This window comes from Oncorhynchus gorbuscha, linkage group LG07, assembly GCF_021184085.1.
Source record: "Oncorhynchus gorbuscha isolate QuinsamMale2020 ecotype Even-year linkage group LG07, OgorEven_v1.0, whole genome shotgun sequence".
Classification (NCBI taxonomy): Eukaryota; Metazoa; Chordata; class Actinopteri; order Salmoniformes; family Salmonidae; genus Oncorhynchus; species Oncorhynchus gorbuscha.
The window spans coordinates 44,837,823-44,860,538 of record NC_060179.1 but is presented as its reverse complement, the minus strand read 5'-3'; the positions used below and the strand labels follow the sequence as shown (position 1 = coordinate 44,860,538).

General features: G+C 48.0%; 1 protein-coding gene across 3 annotated transcripts in view; it reads right to left on the bottom strand.

The window, feature by feature from the left end:
* The window catches only part of LOC124039908 (MAGUK p55 subfamily member 2-like), a 113,570-nt gene that overhangs the window by 15,037 nt on the left and 75,817 nt on the right, over positions 1-22,716 (bottom strand). For 2 of the 3 annotated variants that reach the window (XM_046356458.1, XM_046356457.1), the window contains 4 exons: positions 15,888-15,988; positions 1,780-1,956; positions 1,267-1,422; positions 777-1,004 (listed from right to left, as the gene is read on the bottom strand). In XM_046356458.1, coding sequence (XP_046212414.1) covers positions 777-1,004; positions 1,267-1,422; positions 1,780-1,956; positions 15,888-15,988 — 662 coding nt within the window. Of the gene's footprint in view, positions 1-776; positions 1,005-1,266; positions 1,423-1,779; positions 1,957-15,887; positions 15,989-16,470; positions 16,661-22,716 lie in introns of all 3 variants that reach the window. The other variant, XM_046356459.1, reaches the window with a different exon arrangement.

Sequence of the window (22,716 nt, the reverse complement as noted above, 5' to 3'; positions counted from 1 at the left end):
ATACATATATAAAATGCTTTCAGATATACAGCAATCCCAAAACAGATATGGGCTAGGGTTACATTTATACTGAACCAAAAAATAAACGCAACATGTAAAGTGTTGGTCCCATGTTCCATGAGCTGAAAAAAAATAACCCAGAAATTTCCCAAAAGCATAAAAAGCTTCTTTCTTGCAAATGTTGTGCACAAATTTGTTTACAGTTAGTGAGCTTTTCTCTTTGGCAAGATAATACATCCACCTGTCTGGGTTGGCATATCAAAAATCTGACTAAACAGTATGATCATTAAACAAGTGCACCTTGCGCTGGGGACAATAAAAGGCCACTCTAAAATGTGCAGTTTTGTCACACAACACAATGCCACAGATATCTCAAGTTTTGATGGAGAGTGCAATTGGTATGCTGACTGCAGAAATGTCTAAAGAATTGAATGTTCATGTCTCTATCATAAGCCGACTCCAATGTCAAAATGTAGAAAAGGGGAAGGGGTCTGAATTCTTTATTTCGGGTAGCTATTTGGTCAACTATTTAACTAACTACTTAACAGTCGTATGGTTTGGAGTTGCAAGTTTTTCAGGGTCCTGTTGGCACCAGACTTGGAGCAGAGGTACAGCTTGCCGTGCAGTCGCAGAGAGAACAGTCTATGACTTGGGTGGTTGGAGTCTTTTGAAAATGTTTAGGGCCTTCATCTGACACTGACTGGTATAGAGGGTCCTGGATGGCAGGTCATATGGTTCACTGTATGGGGTCACAGAGAAATTATGGGTCAACTCACCTGGCGTGGGGTGTGAGGCTCCTGGTAGCTGGGGAGGATCTTGAGCACCACACTGCCGCTGGCCTCTTTCAGCATCTGCTGGAGCACCTTGGGGTCATTGCCCACCTCTTTCGCGTTCACCTCCTTGATAATGTCACCAACGTGGAGGAGGCCCTGCTGGTCGATCATCCCGCCGTGGAGGATGCGGGCGATCACCAGCTCTCCGCTCTCTACCCGAAACGTCACACCCTACAAAGGCAAAGGTATAGCACTGTATTTTACATTGCCGTTTTTAACTACATGAGCAGAGTCAAAGAAAAGTAAAGAATCCATGACACTGAGTGGAAGGACCTACAAAGGTAGAACAAGGACCGCCATTTAAAAAAATAAAATAATTAAGAAACATACTCACAAACTCAACAAACAGTTGCACTGTAAGCCACTGTAAAGTAAGCCATTTCAAAATGGCTGCCAGGGCGTCCAGCATTTCTTGCCCCTCACTGAGTCTTACCAGGTGCTCTCCAGACACCTTGCGGATGCCCACCATCCTGACTGCGTCTGGGGCAACAGGCTGGTTGTTGAAGGCAGCGTCCATGAAGGAACAGGGGCTGGGAGGAGGAGTCTCAAAGGTCTTGGATGCCACCGAATCATGGGTTTCCAGGAGAGACTACGTGTGGACCAATAGGGGCAGAGGATAATGATGTTGATGATTGCGTGACACATACTGTAGGATGGAATTGATCTAGTAAGATTCACAACTGATCTTAAGAAGACGGCATTCGATACATTAAACGTGGTAGCATGCCATCCATGGTAGCTACATACGTTAGGTCACTTTTCCCTCAATAAGGTAAAGCTCTTGGAGAATGGGTAAAAAACAAACTCTGTGTAGATGTCCCACAGTAGGAGTGCTAATCTAAGATCAGTTTGGCCATTCAGACCATAATGAATAAGATTACGTAGACAGGAGGGAACTTGTCCTAGATCAGCCCTGATAAAAGCTTAAAACATTGAGTGTTTAGACCTGGAAGTGTGGCTCCTTCAGTATGCGTGCCAGTTCGTCTGCAGCCTTGTTCCTGTGTGTGAGGGGAGTGAGCTCCTTCAGGATGTCCTGCACCAGCTCCATGTTGTTGTCACTCACCGCCTCCAGCCTGGACTCCTCCAGGTTCTCATGGGCCTGAGGGTAGCAGGGAGACGGGAACTGAAGGTAAAAAAAAAACGGTCTTGTTAATAACCATCTTTGTTGAAAATTTTAGCCTACACTATTTAGCCGACACTTTTATCAAACGCGACTTACAGTGCAGTGTGTGTACACATTTTTGCATTCAATCCCACGACCCTGGCCTTGCTAGCGCCATGCTTTTACCAACTGTGCCACACAGGACCATTGGAACCAAATCAGAACCAATTATTGCCAAATCTCACAATGTACTTAGGCTATAAAAATAAGTGCGAATAGTCACAGAGTATTCACCAGTCGCTCAGTTCTTTTCTAGCAATAAAGTCAATGAATTGTAAAAAGACGGGAAATCCCCAAATAAACACAGTACAACTCCCATTCAGAAACAAACAACAAACGTCTCAGAAGACAAGCATCTGCCCTAAAACAGTCAAGTACGCTGTGTGTTTTCTCCCTGTGCTGTGGAGCATCAACACAAGTTTTTTTTGTCTCTCGTACCGAGGGCACTGGGCCCTCACCTTTCACCACGACTGGCCTCTGGCCCACCCCCCCCATGTGGAACTAGTGAACTGAATGATAATGTGTTACTGCTCATCAATCTCCAAATGTTTCTTTTTGGCTCCCATTAACAGCAAACCATTTAATTTAGAAGTTTGAAACGCTGTATAGTACTTAAATGGTTTAGCCTGATATCAACTTATGCTGTCTTAAACCCATTAGATAAACCATTACATACATTGGTAGGCACAGTGTAACTATATCGTGTTGATTCAAATTAGCACCAGATAAATGAGAACACGAAGAAGACTACTCAAATAAGGATCTCTATGCATAGCCGTTAACAGTACGCTGCTGCATAGAATATAAAGATAGAATAGTCAATTATAAATGATCTATCATCCTGCTACGTTACTCCCAAACAGATACAAATAGCCATGTTGTTTTTGTGGGTAGATTCACAGAGACAGTCATACCCCCTTGGGCCTGTTGTCTAATCTCTGATCTGGCAGCCATGGTCTGTTTATTTACGTGAGGGAAAGGAGAGCGCCCCTGCCGTTAAACAAGACGGACAGAAACACAACACACACACAGTGTAACGATTTTCTTCCTCTTCTGACGAGTAGTAGGAAGGATGGGACCAATATGCAGCGTGGTACGTGTCCGTGTTATTTTATTAGAACAGAAACACTAAACAAAATAACAAAGAGAGTGGAATGAAAATGACACAGTCCTGTAAGGTGCTGCAACACAAAACAGAAAACAACTACCCACAACTCAAGGGCGAAACCAGGCTGCCTAAGTATGGTTCTCAATCAGAGACAACGATTGACAGCTGCCTCTGATTGGGAACCATACCAGGCCAAACACATAGAAATACAAAACATAGAATACCCACCCACATCACACCCTGACAAAACTAAACATCGAAACATACAAAGCAATCTACGGTCAGGGCGTGACACACAGACAGACACTCACACACACACACACAAAGAGAGAGAGGGTGAGAGACACCCACACACATATAGAATGTGTTTTGGTAAGGGTGGCAAGGCTGGTGGAGCAAGCTTCAGAGAGTGGCCCTTGGACAGCAGAACAACACAACCAAAGGCAGGTTATGCCCCCATATAATAGCTATCTTTGCCCTCTGCTGTTGTTGTCTGGCTTTGTAAGCTACTTCACAGGCACATTGGAAATATTGGGAGGCTGAAGAATCCAAATAGAGCAGAAGACCTGCAAGTCTGTTGTGATTTATTTAGATACAGTATCCACTCATAGAAAATGGGTTCAAAAAGGGTTCTTCAGCTGTCACCATTGGAGAAACGTTTTGGGTTCCAGGTAAAACCCTCTGTAGAAAGGGTTCTACATGGAATCCAAAAGGGTTCTACTTGGGGAAAAATAGGGTTCTTCAAATGGTTCTCCTACGGGGACAGCCAGACAATCCTTTTAGTTTGTAGATAGCCTTTTATTTTAAGAGTGTAGGCAACCTAAATACGTGAGTGAGAGCAAGAGCGCATTTGTTATCTCATGATCTACAACTTCAATAGTTCTAACGACTCCAAGATAAGGAGCCAAGCAGTAGCTGCCAAGGAAATGACTGATCATAATGTTCTGTAGTTTTGTGAATTGCTGCTTCTGCCAATATCCATGCATTATATATATATATATATATCTCACCATCGTTTAGACAAGCATTTCGCGACACCCGCAATAACATCTGCTGTGTATGTATAACATTTGATTTAATAGTACAGAACCTTGCTGAATACACACAGGGCCCTGTTCAAAAGCCCTGCGAGGAAAAGGGTGCCATTTCAGATGCACCACGTAATATATTCCATTTATTCTTTATCATGAATATTATACAATAGACCCGCTACTGTCTCAAGTCCTTGAACATGGACCAGTGCTCTTACAGCTGGCATCTGTGGATGAATAATTTATGATGTTTCCCATCGATAGACACAATGGGCACACACACAGATAAACACACAGATAAAACACAGAGAGAGAGACTTTAATTTAATTTAAAACTCACCCCCCCCTTAAAAATAAAACACCAAAATATATCCTGTACTGCATACATGTACCATACTCAGCTTGCCCTCTACCCTATGATACAAACCAACATCACAATAGCCAAAACAACTCACCACTTCTACAACCGCATATCCAAAACATCTTCCCCAGCTATACTGTCATGTTTTGTCATTGGTTATCATGTCTTGTCTCTGTGCTTCCCTTCTATTTGTTTCCCTCTGCTGGTCTTATTAGGTTCTTTCCCTCTTTCTATCCCTCTCTTCCCCTCCCTCTCTCCCTCTCTCGCTCTCTCTCCCTATCGTTCCGTTCCTGCTCCCAGCTGTTCCTCATTCTCCTAACTACCTCATTTACTCTTTTCACACCTGTCCCCTATTTTGCCCTCTGATTAGAGCCACTATTTCTCCCTCTGTTTTCCGCTTCTGTCCTTGTCGGATCCTTGTATGATGTTCGCTGTTCTGTGTCCTTGTCTCGCCCTGTCGTGTTTTACCTTCTTCAGATGCTGCGTGTGAGCAGGTGTCTTAGTCTGCTACGGTCGGTGCCTTCCCGAAGCAACCTGCAGTCTATGGTCGAGTCTCCAGTCCGTCCTCGCTACTGACGAGTGGATTTCAGTTTTCCTGTTTTGTTTTCTCCTTGATGATATCCAGGATTATTACTTTTGTCATATACTGGAATAAAGACTCTGTTTTCGTTAAGTCGCTTTTGGGTTCTCATTCACCAGCATAACAGAAGGATCCGACCAAGAATGGACCCAGCGACTACGGATTCTCGTAACACTGCCGTCGAGATCCAGGGAGCAATGCTCGGCAGACACGAGCAGGAATTGTCTGCTGCTCGTCATGCCGTTGAGACCCTGGCCGCTCAGGTTTCCGACCTCTCAGGACAGTTTCAGAGTCTTCGTCTCGTGCCACCAGCTACTTCCTGGTCTTCCGAGTCTCCGGAACCTAGGGTTAATAACCCACCATGTTACTCTGGGCAGCCCACTTAGTGCCGCTCCTTTCTCACCCAGTGTGATATTGTGTTCTCTCTCCAACCCAACACATACTCAAGAGAGAGAGCTCGGATTGCTTACGTCATTTCACTCCTTACTGGTCGGGCTCGAGAGTGGGGCACAGCTATCTGGGAGGCAAGGGCTGAGTGTTCTAACAATTATCTGAACTTTAAAGAGGAGATGATACGGGTTTTTGATCGTTCAGTTTTTGGTAGGGAGGCTTCTAGGGCCCTGGCTTCCCTATGTCAAGGTGATCGATCCATAACGGATTACTCTATAGAGTTTCGCACTCTTGCTGCCTCTAGTGACTGGAACGAGCCGGCGTTGCTCGCTCGTTTTCTGGAGGGACTCCACGCTGAGGTTAAGGATGAGATTCTCTCCCGGGAGGTTCCTTCCAGCGTGGACTCTTTGATTGCACTCGCCATCCGCATAGAACGACGGGTAGATCTTCGTCACCGAGCTCGTGGTAGAGAGCTCGCGTTAACGGTGTTCCCCCTCTCCGCATCGCAACCATCTCCTCCCTCCGGCTCAGAGACTGAGCCCATGCAGCTGGGAGGTATTCGCATCTCGACTAAGGAGAGGGAACGGAGGATCACCAACCGCCTGTGCCTCTATTGCGGTTTTTCTGGACATTTTGTCAATTCATGTCCAGTAAAAGGCCAGAGCTCATCAGTAAGCGGAGGGCTACTGGTGAGCGCTACTACTCAGGTCTCTCCATCTAGATCCTGTACTACCTTGTCGGTCCATCTACGCTGGACCGGTTCGGCTGCTTCATGCAGTGCCTTGATAGACTCTGGGGCTGAGGGTTGTTTTATGGACGAAGCATGGGCTCGGAAACATGACATTCCTCTCAGACAGTTAGGGAAGCCCACGCCCATGTTCGCCTTAGATGGTAGTCTTCTCCCCAGTATCAGATATGAGACACTACCTTTAACCCTCACAGTATCTGGTAACCACAGTGAGACCATTTCCTTTTTGATTTTTCGTTCACCTTTTACACCTGTTGTTTTGGGTCATCCCTGGCTAGTATGTCATAATCCTTCTATTAATTGGTCTAGTAATTCTATCCTATCCTGGAACGTTTCTTGTCATGTGAAGTGTTTAATGTCTGCTATCCCTCCTGTTTCTTCTGTCCCCTCTTCTCAGGAGGAACCTGGTGATTTGACAGGAGTGCCGGAGGAATATCATGATCTGCGCACGGTCTTCAGTCGGTCCAGAGCCAACTCCCTTCCTCCTCACCGGTCGTATGATTGTTGTATTGATCTCCTTCCGGGGACCACTCCCCCTCGGGGTAGACTATACTCTCTGTCGGCTCCCGAACGTAAGGCTCTCGAGGATTATTTGTCTGTTTCTCTCGACGCCGGCACCGTGGTGCCTTCTTCCTCTCCCGCCGGAGCGGGGTTTTTTTTTGTTAAGAAGAAGGACGGTACTCTGCGCCCCTGCGTGGATTATTGAGGGCTGAATGACATAACGGTTAAGAATCGTTATCCGCTTCCCCTTATGTCGTCAGCCTTCGAGATTCTGCAGGGAGCCAGGTTCTTTACTAAGTTGGAACTTCGTAACGCTTACCATCTCGTGCGCATCAGAGAGGGGGACGAGTGGAAAACGGCGTTTAACACTCCGTTAGGGCATTTTGAGTACCGGGTTCTGCCGTTCGGTCTCGCTAATGCTCCAGCTGTTTTTCAGGCATTAGTTAATGATGTACTGAGAGACATGCTGAACATCTTTGTTTTTGTCTACCTTGACAATATCCTGATTTTTTCACCGTCACTCGAGATTCATGTTCAGCACGTTCGACGTGTACTCCAACGCCTTTTAGAGAATTGTCTCTACGTGAAGGCTGAGAAGTGCGCCTTTCATGTCTCCTCTGTCACATTTCTCGGTTCTGTTATTTCCGCTGAAGGCATTCAGATGGATCCCGCTAAGGTCCAGGCTGTCAGTGATTGGCCCCTTTCCCAGGTCACGTGTCGAGTTGCAGCGCTTTCTAGGTTTCGCTAATTTCTATCGGCGTTTCATTCGTAATTTCGGTCAAGTTGCTGCCCCTCTCACAGCTCTTACTTCTGTCAAGACGTGCTTTAAGTGGTCCGGTTCCGCCCAGGGAGCTTTTGATCTCCTCAAGAAGCGTTTTACATCCGCTCCTATCCTTGTTACTCCTGACGTCACTAAACAATTCATTGTCGAGGTTGACGCTTCAGAGGTGGGCGTGGGAGCCATTCTATCCCAGCGCTTCCAGTCTGACGATAAGGTCCATCCTTGCGCTTATTTTTCTCATCGCCTGTCGCCATCGGAATGCAACTATGATGTGGGTAACCGCGAACTGCTCGCCATCTGCTTTGCCCTAGGCGAATGGCGACAGTGGTTGGAGGGGGCGACCGTTCCTTTTGTCGTTTGGACTGACCATAAGAACCTTGAGTACATCCGTTCTGCCAAACGACTTAATGCACGTCAAGCTCGTTGGGCGTTGTTTTTCGCTCGTTTCGAGTTCGTGATTTCTTATCGCCCGGGTAATAAGAACACCAAGCCTGATGCCTTATCCCGTCTCTTTAGTTCTTCTGTGGCCTCTACCGATCCCGAGGGGATTCTTCCTGATGGGCGTGTTGTCGGGTTGACTGTCTGGGGAATTGAGAGACAGGTTAAGCAAGCACTCACTCACACTGCGTCGCCGCGCGCTTGTCCTAGTAACCTTCTTTTCGTTCCTGTTTCTAATCGTCTGGCTGTTCTTCAGTGGGCTCACTCTGCCAAGTTAGCTGGCCACCCCGGCGTTCGGGGTACACTTGCTTCTATTCGCCAGCGGTTTTGGTGGCCTACTCAGGAGCGTGACACGCGCCGTTTCGTGGCTGCTTGTTCGGACTGCGCGCAGACTAAGTCAGGTAACTCTCCTCCTGCCAGTCGTCTCAGACCGCTTCCCATTCCTTCTCGACCATGGTCTCACATCGCCTTAGACTTCATTACCGGTCTGCCTTCGTCTGCGGGGAAGACTGTGATTCTTACGGTTGTCGATAGGTTCTCTAAGGCAGCACATTTCATTCCCCTCGCTAAGCTTCCTTCCGCTAAGGAGACGGCACAAATCATCATTGAGAATGTGTTCAGAATTCATGGCCTCCCGTTAGACGCCGTTTCAGACAGAGGTCCGCAATTCACGTCACAGTTTTGGAGGGAGTTCTGTCGTTTGATTGGTGCTTCCGTCAGTCTCTCTTCCGGTTTTCATCCCCAGTCTAACGGTCAAGCAGAAAGGGCCAATCAGACGATTGGTCGCATATTACTCAGCCTTTCTTTTAGAAACCCTGCGTCTTGGGCAGAACAGCTCCCCTGGGCAGAATACGCTCACAACTCGCTTCCTTCGTCTGCTACCGGGCTATCTCCGTTTCAGAGTAGTCTGGGGTACCAGCCCTCCTCTGTTCTCGTCCCAGCTCGCCGAGTCCAGCGTTCCCTCCGCTCAGGCGTTTGTCCAACGTTGTGAGCGCACCTGGAGGAGGGTGAGGTCTGCACTTTGCCGTTACAGGGCGCAGACTGTGAGAGCCGCCAATAAACGTAGGATTAAGAGTCCTAGGTATTGTCGCGGCCAGAGAGTGTGGCTTTCCACTCGTAACCTTCCCCTTACGACAGCTTCTCGCAAGTTGACTCCGCGGTTCATTGGTCCGTTCCGTGTCTCCCAGGTCGTCAATCCTGTCGCTGTGCGATTGCTTCTTCCGCGACATCTTCGTCGCGTCCACCCTGTCTTCCATGTTTCCTGTGTCAAGCCCTTTCTTCGCGCCCCCGTTCGTCTCCCCCCCCCGTCCTTGTCGAGGGCGCACCTATTTACAAGGTACGAAGGATCATGGACATGCGTTCTCGGGGACGTGATCACCAGTACTTAGTGGATTGGGAGGGTTACGGTCCTGAGGAGAGGAGTTGGGTTCCATCTCGGGACGTGCTGGACCGTTCGTTGATTGATGATTTCCTCCGTTGCCGCCAGGGTTCCTCCTCGAGTGCGCCAGGAGGCGCTCGGTGAGTGGGGGGGTACTGTCATGTTTTGTCATTGGTTATCATGTCTTGTCTCTGTGCTTCCCTTCTATTCGTTTCCCTCTGCTGGTCTTATTAAGTTCTTTCCCTCTTTCTATCCCTCTCTTCCCCTCCCTCTCTCCCTCTCTCGCTCTCTCTCCCTATCGTTCCGTTCCTGCTCCCAGCTGTTCCTCATTCTCCTAACTACCTCATTTACTCTTTTCACACCTGTCCCCTATTTTGCCCTCTGATTAGAGCCACTATTTCTCCCTCTGTTTTCCGCTTCTGTCCTTGTCGGATCCTTGTATGATGTTCGCTGTTCTGTGTCCTTGTCTCGCCCTGTCGTGTTTTACCTTCTTCAGATGCTGCGTGTGAGCAGGTGTCTTAGTCTGCTACGGTCGGTGCCTTCCCGAAGCAACCTGCAGTCTATGGTCGAGTCTCCAGTCCGTCCTCGCTACTGACGAGTGGATTTCAGTTTTCCTGTTTTGTTTTCTCCTTGATGATATCCAGGATTATTACTTTTGTCATATACTGGAATAAAGACTCTGTTTTCGTTAAGTCGCTTTTGGGTCCTCATTCACCAGCATAACATATACAGACAGCCCCCCCCCCCCTCCAACACACCATATCTCCTGAAACATCTCCACACATTTTATCATTCTATAGAACTCAAACTCAACCCTAAGGCGTGCAGAGACCATCCCATTAAACAATAGTAAAGGGTCTGTTACCCCCCCAACTTTGACCCTGTTCCTCTTTGTTTGCCAAATAGCCAACTTCGCCTGAGCAAACAGAAAATTCAACAAAACCCATTTGGCCTTCTCCTTAATCGATACCCGTATCCCATTATGAACATCCCAACAGTAAACCCCCCCCCCCCAACCTCTCACACAGACATTCCAACAGAGACATTAATGGCATTAACCTGGTGTACACAGAAAACACATCACAGTTCCTTTCATTACACAGAAAGGACACCCCTGCCCGATTCTCGGTTCAACCCCGTGCCAACCAGCTGTTAGTGGCCAGGGCTCCATGTAGAACCCTCCACTGGAGGTCCCCTGACCTCTTTGGTACTGGGGGTTTGTAGAGCCCCCTCCATCTAAAACACACCATACTCTCCGCCCCATATACCCCCTGCCACTGATGTGCCTTCTCTCCTGTTAGGCTCCTAATGTTCCTAACCTTAACGCAGAGGTTGTAGAGGGCTTTACCTGCCACATCCTCAAACTCCCCCAGGCTCGGAGTGTTCAAATCTAACAAGTCCTCCAGACCCCCTTGCCAGTCTCCAGTCTCTGCCATCACCTGCAGTGGTGGAAACATTGGTGGCCCCTCCCCCTTTGGCCGCTCAAACACCACCCTTACTTGCTCAGACAGTGCCTCCTGGGCCTCTTCCAGGAATCTCTCCAGCAGCCTAAGAGACTTTATTCCTGTTTGTTGTGCCAAGACTTCCGGGTTTTTCCACCCCTCCTTTCCCAGCACTCGCAGGTTGTGGAAGATAGGCTCCTCCCACACCCACAGCCCAGGCTCCACACCCCCTTCTCCTGTGGGCCTTAGTAGCTGCCAGGCCCTAAGCACTGCAGAATAAAAATCAGAGAGACCTGCTGTACTCAGCCTCTCCAGCTTCATGAGGAACAGCTGCCGGTCCAACGCTAATCCGCCAGCTCTCCTCAGTAGTACTGGTTCCCTCCAGCCAACATCAGTATGGTACAGCAGTCTCTGCACCGCCTTTAGCCTGAAAGCAGCCATCCTGCTCTCCAGTTCCACCAGGCCCTGTCCTCATTCGTGGATGGTCATGTAAAACCCTGCCGCCCTCAGCCAGTGATGGCCCGACCAGAAAATGTGCACCAGCTTGTGTTGCAGGTCTGCTCTTGCCCCAGTTCACCTTAGCTGAAGAAGCACCCTCGTACACCTTCAGACAATGCATACCCTTGGCTTCACCGCTCTGTCTTTCCAAACCAAAGAAGAAGGAGCTGGGAGCATCCATCTCCTTGAACATGGAGAACCTGGCTCTTACAAGTGCTCCATTTGCTTTAACCTGGAAAAAAACTGCCCAGGTCCCGACGTAATTCAGCTAAATTAGCCTGGAGGCCTACATTGCCTTTCCCCACCATCTCTACCTCCATCTCACTAATATAATGCTCTAGTTCCTCCAATACTCTCCTAGCCTCTGAGGATGAGAGAGCTGTGTATTGTTGACAGAAAAGCCGAAATTGGACTTTCCCCACATCCCACCATTGACTCAGAGACTCATACTCCTCTCTTCGCTACCCCCACCTTTCCCAAAAGGTCTGGAAACCTAAGCAAAAAGTGGCACCTTTACATTGAACTTACAATAGGATGCCTGTCGGGGCCCTGGTGAAATAGACAGCCGAGCCATGGTTTTCCGAAAACCCCACCGGGAGAATGGTAGCGCCCAAAAGGCTATTGCTCCGATTGCTAGACATGTAAAAACGATCAAGTCGGGCTGCACTCACCCTAGCCCCAAAAACCTTCACCCATGTATACTGTCTTGTGTTGGGATGTTTAGTTCTCCAAACATCCACTAGGTCAAACTGATTGATGATGTCCCTTAACACTCCCACTGACACTGAATGAGGCTCTTCCCCATTTCTGCCTTTTGTCAAATTCATTGTACAGTTCCAGTCCCCTCCGACTTCCTCAGGCGCTAGCTGTGAGAGTTCCTGTCTAAGGCTCCCAAATAGAACCCCTCTTTCTCTCCCTGTGTTAGGCACATACACATTTATAAAGACAAACCCCATGTTGTTAATTTCTGCTTTAACAACAAGCAGCCGACCCCTACACACCTCCATTGAGGAGCAAAGTTTTACAGACAGACCCGGTGCTAAAGGACTGCCACCCCTGCATTAAGATCTGTCCCATGGCTCAACACACAGACAGCCCCGGTGCTAAAGGACTGCTACCCCTGCACTAAGATGTGTCCCATGGCTCAACACACAGACAGCCCCGGTGCTAAAGGACTGTCTCCCCTACACTAAGATCTGTCCCATGGCTTACGCACTGTTGTGACCCACTTCCTCAACCTAAACTGTTTCCTGGGTGAGAGGACACCATGCTCCTCATTTTTCATAGCATGTTGTACTGATCTTACAAACTCTCTCGGATCAGAAAAAAAGCCTCAAAAAAGCCCCCCTTTTCCCCCTTGGTCTCATTCAGGAACCTTGTCAGTTCTCTCAACGTGAACTTAGACCCCTCTGCTTGACTGGCTGTCAGCTCCGGGCCCATTGAAGAGGAGTCTGAAAAACTCCTCCTCCTCCTCACTTTCCTCTTCATCTCCCATCCTGACCACCTGCCCTTCCTCTCTGGTCAGGGCATCACCCACAGCAACAGGAAAAGATTCCATGGTGCCTTTGTCCACACCCTTTTTCCTTTTCAGCTTGACGCCCTCCTCCTCCCCCCTATTCTCTTACACTATACTCTCCTCATCCACTTAACCTGACTAGACCCAGCCTCATCTACACCACCCTCCATAGCATAACTAGACCCAGAATCATCTACACCACCCTCCATAGCATAACTAGGCCCAGCCTCAGCTACCCCACCATCTCTAGCCGGACTAGACCCAGCCTCTGCTACCCCACCATCTCTAGCCTGACTAGACCCAGCCTCAGCTACACCACCATCCATAGCCTGATTAGACCTCAGCCTCCGCTACCCCACCATCTCTAGCCTGACTAGACCCAGCCTCAGCTACACCACCATCCATAGCCTGATTAGACCCCAGCCTCCGCTACCCCACCATCTCTAGCCTGACTAGACCCAGCCTCAGCTACACCACCATCCATAGCCTGATTAGACCCAGCCTCAGCTATCTCACCATCTCTAGCCTGACTAGACCCAGCCTCAGCTACACCACCATCCATAGCCTGATTAGACCCCAGCCTCCGCTACCCCACCATCTCTCGCCTGACTAGGCCCAGCCTCATCTACACCACCATCTATTGCATGACTAGGCCCAGCCTCATCTACACCACCATCCCTGGCATGACTGGGCCCAGCCTCATCTACACCACCATCCCTGGCATGACCTCTTCATCTCATTACCCTCTGCACGTTGACCTCGATTTCCCCCACTGGCGCTTGTACCCTTACCTTGTCTACGGCCTTTATGTGGGCACGCAAAGCTCTTATGCCCCATATCCCCACACTCAAAACACCGTAGACTATCTGTGCTGGCATACCCTGGATAGAGCCCCTCCCCATGCCTCACTTTAAAATGCACATTTAGCTGTTGCTCATTGTCATTCAGAAACAAACACTTGCCTCTGGAATGAAACAACTTGCTTAAAAACCGCTAGCAAACTTACCTTTTGCCTCCGTAATAAACGGAGGCAAATTTGCAACTACCACTCTTGTCGAAGGGGTAGAGAAAGGTGAAACTGGCACCAACACATCCCTTACAAATATTCCACTAGCAATTAGCCTACCAGACAAATTTGCTCTTTTGATGAACACAAACACGGCTTTGTTCATTCTAGAAGCAGAATGTATAAACTCAGCTCCTCCCTGTTCACCGACAGCAAGCAGAACCTCCTCCACCTTAACTCCATTCTCAGGAACACACCTGAATCCATGCCGTATAGACAGCGTCTCCTCCGCGCTAGGCTGAGCTAGGTGTGTCGCGCACCCCACACCTTCCAGACCCCAGGAAACTAAAACTCTGTCCTCTTCCACCCTAACTTTGAAAAAACTGTGGATGCCGCTAAAACAAATAGTGCATTAACCCTCCACCATAGAAAAAGAGAATTGAAAGAAAATACCAAAAAAACTATCAAGAAAGTTAGTTAGGACAGAGCCCTCCACACCAAACACTCAACCTCTAAAAAACTCCCAGTATGCACTGAGAGAGAGAGAGCAAAAATACAATTACTTAACACATTGCAAAGAAATTACAAAAATTTAGGTACACAGTGGCAGAATACCTGACCACTGAGACTGACCCAAAATGAAGGAAATCTTTGACTATGTACAGACTCCGTGAGCATAGCCTTGCTATTGAGAAAGGCCATGTGCACAGTTCTTTTGGAACTTTTGTGAGTGTAATGTCTACTGTTCATTTTTTATTGATTATTTCACTTTTGTTTATTATCTATTTCACTTGCTTTGTAAATGTAAACGTTTGTTTCCCATGCCAATAAACTGTTCAATTGAAATTGAGAGTGAAAGCGAGAGAGCGAGGGGCTCTGTTCTTTTCTTCAACTGGAGGTATTTGAGTCAGTGCTCCCCAAAGAGCTCTCATCTTCATATCTCTCCCCCAAAAAAGTCTGTCTGAATGCTCTCTGTAGGAGAGAGAGAAAGACCACACAGCACTAATGGGCCTGCGAGTCTGTTCTTTCTCTAAGCGCAAGGAAAAGAACACAGTATCCCCCAGGACATGGTATTGTAAAAGCTCAGAGCTTCTGTCAGTTCCTAGGCATCAACTGCATTTGATTGGATGACACAACAATTACAACTATGTTGTAATGTTAATAATCACATTGTTGATGTCAAGGTTGATTTGTTCATTTCAAAATGAAAACAAAACCATTTGCTTAAAATCATTTTGATGGTCGACTTTTCATTCTAGTAGCTCTTGTGTAAAAGTAGAATCTTTTCAAACCTTACACGTTAACCCACTGTTCCCTGGGCACCGAAGACGTGGATGTCAATTATGGCAGCCCCCCCCCCCCACCCCACCCCCCTTTTTTGGAATAGGGCAAAATTGATTTTAAAAAAAAATGTTTACAGAAGAAAAACATTTGCATAACCATGGTAGCAATTCAAAGGGAACAGAGAGATTATGGAAAAATTGTTAGACTAAAGTTGAGGACACAACGGTTCACCTGACACAAGACTGCATGCAAACATTACACTGTTGATTTGATGTGCATTTTACATTCACTGTACATTTGTTGAAAACAAAATCTGAAAATACTCTGGATACATTTAGTAAAATGATTTGATGGTAGTGCAACCGACGTTCCTCTAAACTGTGCACATGCACGGGCTCGCAGATCCCCCCCTGGAATGACGCACAGAAGAAATATCAGCCCGCGCAGAGAAGCGCAGGATTGAACTACAAGAGTTTTCCCTGTTTCTAGAGTTTTCCCCCTGTTAACACTATCAACATTTCAACTTTTAGCCCAGTTATAGATCATTTGTAGTCAACAATGGGGAGAGTGATTGCTTCTTACAAGAGTACAAAATGTGTGCATTCTTCTAGACATCTTTGAAAAGAGAGTTTTTGTCTTATAGGGGAACTGTTGTATTTTGAGGGAGGCTTGAATAAGCTAAGTAGCCAATAGGCAGAGTGTAGCATCCTTGTTCTGATTCTCTGTAATAATGGTATGGGAATAATGATGCATTTTATTTTGTGAAGTGGTTTCTTGCATCAAAAAACACCATAGACAAGTATGTATACTGTAGGTACATATATCCTTACCACGGGGCTCTCCATGATGCCCTTGAGGAAGATGAGGTCCAGGTCATTGGCCATGGTGGAGCTGGTGCTGTCACTCAGAGTGTCCAGAACCTGCTGCATGGCTGAAGACAAACACAGAGATGAGGACAGTTAGGACTCCAGGTTACTCACCGTTCCACTTTTCCCATGCGTGCAAAGCTGTCATCAAGGCAAAGGGTGGCTATTTGAAGAATCTCAAATATAAAATATATTTGGATTTGTTTGACACTTTTTTGGTTACTAAATGATACCATATGTGTTATTTCATAGTGTTGATGTCTTCACTATTATTCTACAATGTAGACAATAGTAAAAATAAAGAACAACCCTTTAAAGAGTCGGTGTTTTAAAACGTTTGTACACCACACACACACACACACACACACACACACACACACACACACACACACACACACACACACACACACACACACACACACACACACACACACACACACACACACACACACACACACACACACACACACACACACACACACACACACACACACACACACACACACACACACACACACACACACACACACACACAGAGCAATTGCACCTCTGTCATTCACTTCCCTTTGAAGTCTCTTTCTGTCAGTGTTGACAGCCTCTCCCTTCCTCCTCAGTCTCTCTCTCTCTTCTATCTCTCCGATGTAGTCACAGTAGGGAGAGACGGGGGGGGGTTGCGGGAGCTGTACTCAACAACTCCACTTGTTTTCACGAGGAAGGTTGGCAGTGCAGTTGGTCCACTGGTTTTACATAACAAAAGGGACACATTAAAGGAAAGTGATCCGACTAGTGGTGTGTATTCATAGGTGCCAAGGGAAGCCAGGCTTCCCCAAAAAATGTAACTAGATTTTTTTATTATGGAGAATAAAATAAAACCACAAGTCCATATCCATTCCATGACAAATTTAGGAAAGGGACAATTTTAGATCCTGGGACTAAACACCTCCCTCTGCAACTGGATCCTGGACTTCCTGACGGGCCGCTCCCCCCCCCCCCCCAGGTGGTGAGGGTAGGTAGCAACACATCTGCCATACTGATCATCAACACAGGGGCCCCTCAGTGGTCAGTCCCCTTCTGTACTCCCTGTTCACTCATGACTGCAAGGCCAGGTATGACTCCAACACCATCATTCAGTTTGCAGACGACACAACAGTGGTAGGCCTGATCACCGACAACGACGAGACAGCCTATAGGGAGGAGGTCAGAGATCTGGCCGTGTGGTGCCAGGACAACATCCTCTCCCTCAACGTGATCAAGACAAAGGAGATGATTGTGGACTACAGGAAAAAGAGGACCGAGCACACCCCAATTTTCATCGACGGAGCTGCAGTGGAGCAGTTTGAGAGCTTCAAGTTCCTTGGTGTCCACATCACCAACAAATTAACATGGTCCAAACACACCAACACAGTTGTGAAAAAGGGCACGACTAAACCTATTCCCCCTCAGGAGACTGAAAAGATTTGGCATGGGTCCTCAGATCCTCAAAAGGTTCTACAGCTGCACCATTGAGTTGCATCACTGCCTGTTATGGCAACTGCTCGGCCTCCGACCGTAAGGCACTACAGAGGGTAGTGACAACGACCCAGTACATCACTGGGGCCAAGCTTTCTGCCATCCGGGGACTTCTATACCAGGCGGTGTCAGAGGAAGGCTCTAAAAATGGTCAAGGACTCCAGTCCCCCCAGTCATAGACTGTTCTCTCTACTACCGCATGGCAAGCGGTACCGGAGTGCAAAGTCTGGGACAAAATGCGAGTGTTAATGCGAGTGTAGCGAAATGCTTGTAATACACTAATGTGTCGGAGGAAACACCGTACACCTGGCTACCGTGTCAGCATGCACTGTGCCCGGCAAGCCACAGGAGTCGCTAGTGCGCGATGGGACTGTCTGAGCCTGGACTCAGGCGACAGAGCCTAGACTGGAACCCAGAATCTCTAGTGGCACAGCTAGCACTACAGTGCAGTGCCTTAGACCACTGCGCCACTCGGGAGGTCCTACGGTAGTAATACTGACCCTTGACAGGTTCTGCAGCTTCAACACTTCCACCCCCAGCTGTCAGCAGCACAACATGAGGATTAAAGATGCAGCCCTTGTCTTGATTTGGCTTTCACAAGACAGGAAGGAGGACAGGAAGAGAGGAAGGAAGGCCATAATTAAAAAACACAGTCTCCATCTGCTTCCCTAAACAAAGAATTATGTGCGCAGTGGTGAAGGCTCGCTATCCCTCCCCTCTTCCCACCTAAACCCCTACTGTCATCAGGAGATCTGGAGCGGAGGTTGCCAGATTGGAGAACCGATCAAACTACCGACCCGGCTTTTACAGGCCCTGTATAATTCTCTTTAACAACCAACACTCACCACAGTGTGCCCACTCTACACTTTTACAATAAATGTTGGTTCTACTACTTTGCTTCGGCTTCACACAGGGTTTGTTTACACTTTAGTTTACTGGGCCCTCCCTTGCTTCTCTCATATTATCGCGCTCTCTCCCTCTGGCCTTTTCAGTGTCGCTATCTCTCTCTCTCTCCTCACATTTCGTCCTGTTCCTATTCCCGTCAGTTCGTACAATTCTGACAACATCATTGTAACGTTACATAGTCGGCTCTTTAAGCGGATTGAATAAGATAATACGGAGAGCTAGCTAACAGACAGGGGAAATAAGTAGCCTAGCCATGCTTTTGGATGAGGTTCTCTGATGTTTTGGAATAGGTTTGATGTCTAGGCAAATTACAAGCGAAATGTGAAGCGAAAAGAGAATAATGGGCCCTATTGTATTATTCAGAAGGATTATTAAAAATCCAACTTGGCCTACTTCTTGAGTCTCGCTGCGTGTCAGTTGCCAGATCGGGTTGCCTCGCTCACTATTCCTGACACACTACAACAAAAAGTGTAAGAATAAATAGTTTCAAGTTTTATTAGTCGCTTACTTGCAGGTTCTTTCTCGATAATGCGGCAACAATAATAAATCATAAAAGATAAGAATATGAACATAAAGTAAATCGCTCAGTAGAATAGAATAAACATTTGAGCGTAAGTATAATACAGGGAGGCACAATTTATAGTCCAATATTTACCCTGTTTTGGGGAAGGGGGGATTGAGAGGCAAGTGTTTAAAACTGTGCAGTATTTAGCAATCATACTGTAATAAGAGTCTGATTGTCATGCAGGTGAAAGAGGACCCAAAAGCGACTTAACAGAAACAGAGTTTATTTAAATCCAAACAGGGAATAACAAAAATCCTCTAGTCTGTAGAGGGGAATAACTAGAGAAGCGGCCACAGACTGCAGGTCGCTTCGGGTAGGCGCAGGCCGTAGTTGATAGAGCCACCTGCTCACACGCAGCATCTGATGAAGGCAAAAAACACGACAGGACAGGGCGAAACACAATCACAGCATGGTGAATACAAAACAAGGAACCGACGGGACAGGAACGGATCACAAAGGAATAAATAGGGACTCTAATCAGGGGAAAGGATCGGGAACAGGTGTGGGAAGACTAAATGATGATTAGGGGAATAGGAACAGCTGGGAGCAGGAACGGAACGATAGAGAGAAGAGAGAGCGAGAGAGTGAGAGAGGGAGGGGGAGAGAGAGGGATAGAAGGAGGGAAAGAACCAAATAAGACCAGCAGAGGGAAACGAATAGCATGGGGAGCACAGGGACAAGACATGATAATAAATGACAAACATGACAGTACCCCCACTCACCGAGCGCCTCCTGGCGCACTCGAGGAGGAATCCTGGCGGCAACGGAGGAAATCATCGATGAGTGAACGGTCCAGCACGTCCCGAGACGGAACCCAACTCCTCTCCTCAGGACCGTAACCCTCCCAATCCACTAGGTATTGGTGACCCCGTCCCCGAGAACGCATGTCCATGATCTTATGTACCTTGTAAATAGGTGCGCTCTCGACAAGGACGGGAGGGGGAGGGAAGACGAACGGGGTGCGAAGAAAGGGCTTAACACAGGAGACATGGAAGACAGGATGGACGCGACGAAGATGTCGCGGAAGAAGCAGTCGCACAGCGACAGGATTGACGACCTGGGAGACACGGAACGGACCAATGAACCGCGGAGTCAACTTACGAGAAGCTGTCGTAAGAGGAAGGTTGCGAGTGGAAAGCCACACTCTCTGGCCGCAACAATACCTTGGACTCTTAATCCTGCGTTTATTGGCGGCTCTCACCGTCTGTGCCCTGTAACGGCAAAGTGCAGACCTCACCCTCCTCCAGGTGCGCTCACAACGTTGGACAAACGCTTGAGCGGAGGGAACGCTGGACTCGGCAAGCTGGGATGAGAACAGAGGAGGCTGGTAACCCAGACTACTCTGAAACGGAGATAACCCGGTAGCAGACGAAGGAAGCGAATTGTGAGCGTATTCTGCCCAGGGGAGCTGTTCTGCCCAAGACGCAGGGTTTCTGAAAGAAAGGCTGCGTAGTATGCGACCAATCGTCTGATTGGCCCTCTCTGCTTGACCGTTAGACTGGGGATGAAACCCGGAAGAGAGACTGACGGACGCACCAATCAAACGACAGAACTCCCTCCAAAACTGTGACGTGAATTGCGGGCCTCTGTCTGAAACGGCGTCTAACGGGAGGCCATGAATTCTGAATACATTCTCAATAATGATTTGTGCCGTCTCCTTAGCGGAAGGAAGTTTAGCGAGGGGAATGAAATGTGCCGCCTTAGAGAACCTATCGACAACCGTCAGAATCACAGTCTTCCCCGCAGACAAAGGCAGACCGGTAATGAAGTCTAAGGCAATGTGAGACCATGGTCGAGAAGGAATGGGGAGCGGTCTGAGACGACCGGCAGGAGGAGAGTTACCCGACTTAGTCTGCGCGCAGTCCGAACAAGCAGCCACGAAACGGCGCGTGTCACGCTCCTGAGTCGGCCACCAAAAGCGCTGGCGAATAGACGCAAGAGTGCCTCGAACACCGGGATGACCAGCTAACTTGGCAGAGTGAGCCCACTGAAGAACAGCCAGACGAGTGGAAACAGGAACGAAAAGGAGGTTACTAGGACAAGCGCGCGGCGACGCAGTGTGCGTGAGTGCTTGCTTAACCTGTCTTTCAATTCCCCAGACTGTTAACCCGACAACACGCCCATAAGGAAGAATCCCCTCGGGATCAGTAGAAGCCACAGAAGAACTAAACAGACGGGATAAGGCATCAGGCTTGGTGTTCTTGCTACCCGGACGGTAAGAAATCACAAACTCGAAACGAGCGAAAAACAACGCCCAACGAGCTTGACGGGCATTAAGTCGTTTGGCAGAACGGATGTACTCAAGGTTCTTATGGTCTGTCCAAACGACAAAAGGAACGGTCGCCCCCTCCAACCACTGTCGCCATTCGCCTAGGGCTAAGCGGATGGCGAGCAGTTCACGGTTACCCACATCATAGTTGCGCTCAGATGGCGACAGGCGATGAGAAAAATAAGCGCAAGGATGAACCTTATCGTCAGACTGGAAGCGCTGGGATAGAATGGCTCCCACGCCTACCTCTGAAGCGTCAACCTCGACAATGAATTGTCTAGTGACGTCAGGAGTAACGAGGATAGGAGCGGACGTAAAACGTTCTTTTAGAAGATCAAAAGCTCCCTGGGCGGAACCGGACCACTTAAAACACGTCTTGACAGAAGTAAGAGCTGTGAGAGGGGCAGCAACTTGACCGAAATTACGAATGAAACGCCGATAGAAATTAGCGAAACCTAAAAAGCGCTGCAACTCGACACGTGACCTTGGAACGGGCCAATCACTGACAGCTTGGACCTTAGCGGAATCCATCTGAATGCCTTCAGCGGAAATAACGGAACCGAGAAAAGTAACGGAGGAGACATGAAAAGAGCACTTCTCAGCCTTTACGTAGAGACAATTCTCTAAAAGGCGCTGTAGAACACGTCGAACGTGCTGAACATGAATCTCGAGTGACGGAGAAAAAATCAGGATATCGTCAAGATAGACAAAAACAAAAATGTTCAGCATGTCTCTCAGAACATCATTAACTAATGCCTGAAAAACAGCTGGCGCATTGGCGAGACCGAACGGCAGAACCCGGTACTCAAAATGCCCTAACGGAGTGTTAAACGCCGTTTTCCACTCGTCCCCCTCTCTGATGCGCACGAGATGGTAAGCGTTACGAAGGTCCAACTTAGTAAAGCACCTGGCTCCCTGCAGAATCTCGAAGGCTGATGACATAAGGGGAAGCGGATAACGATTCTTAACCGTTATGTCATTCAGCCCTCGATAATCCACGCAGGGGCGCAGAGTACCGTCCTTCTTCTTAACAAAAAAGAACCCCGCCCCGGCCGGAGAAGAAGAAGGCACTATGGTACCGGCGTCAAGAGACACAGACAAATAATCCTCGAGAGCCTTACGTTCGGGAGCCGACAGAGAGTATAGTCTACCTCGAGGAGGAGTGGTCCCCGGAAGGAGATCAATACTACAATCATACGACCGGTGAGGAGGAAGGGAGTTGGCTCGGGACCGACTGAAGACCGTGCGCAGATCATGATATTCCTCCGGCACTCCTGTCAAATCGCCAGGTTCCTCCTGAGAAGTAGGGACAGAAGAAACGGGAGGGATGGCAGACATTAAACACTTCACATGACAAGAAACGTTCCAGGATAGGATAGAATTACTAGACCAATTAATAGAAGGATTATGACATACTAGCCAGGGATGACCCAAAACAACAGGTGTAAACGGTGAACGGAAAATCAAAAAAGAAATAGTCTCACTGTGGTTACCAGATACTGTGAGGGTTAAAGGTAGTGTCTCAAATCTGATACTGGGAAGAT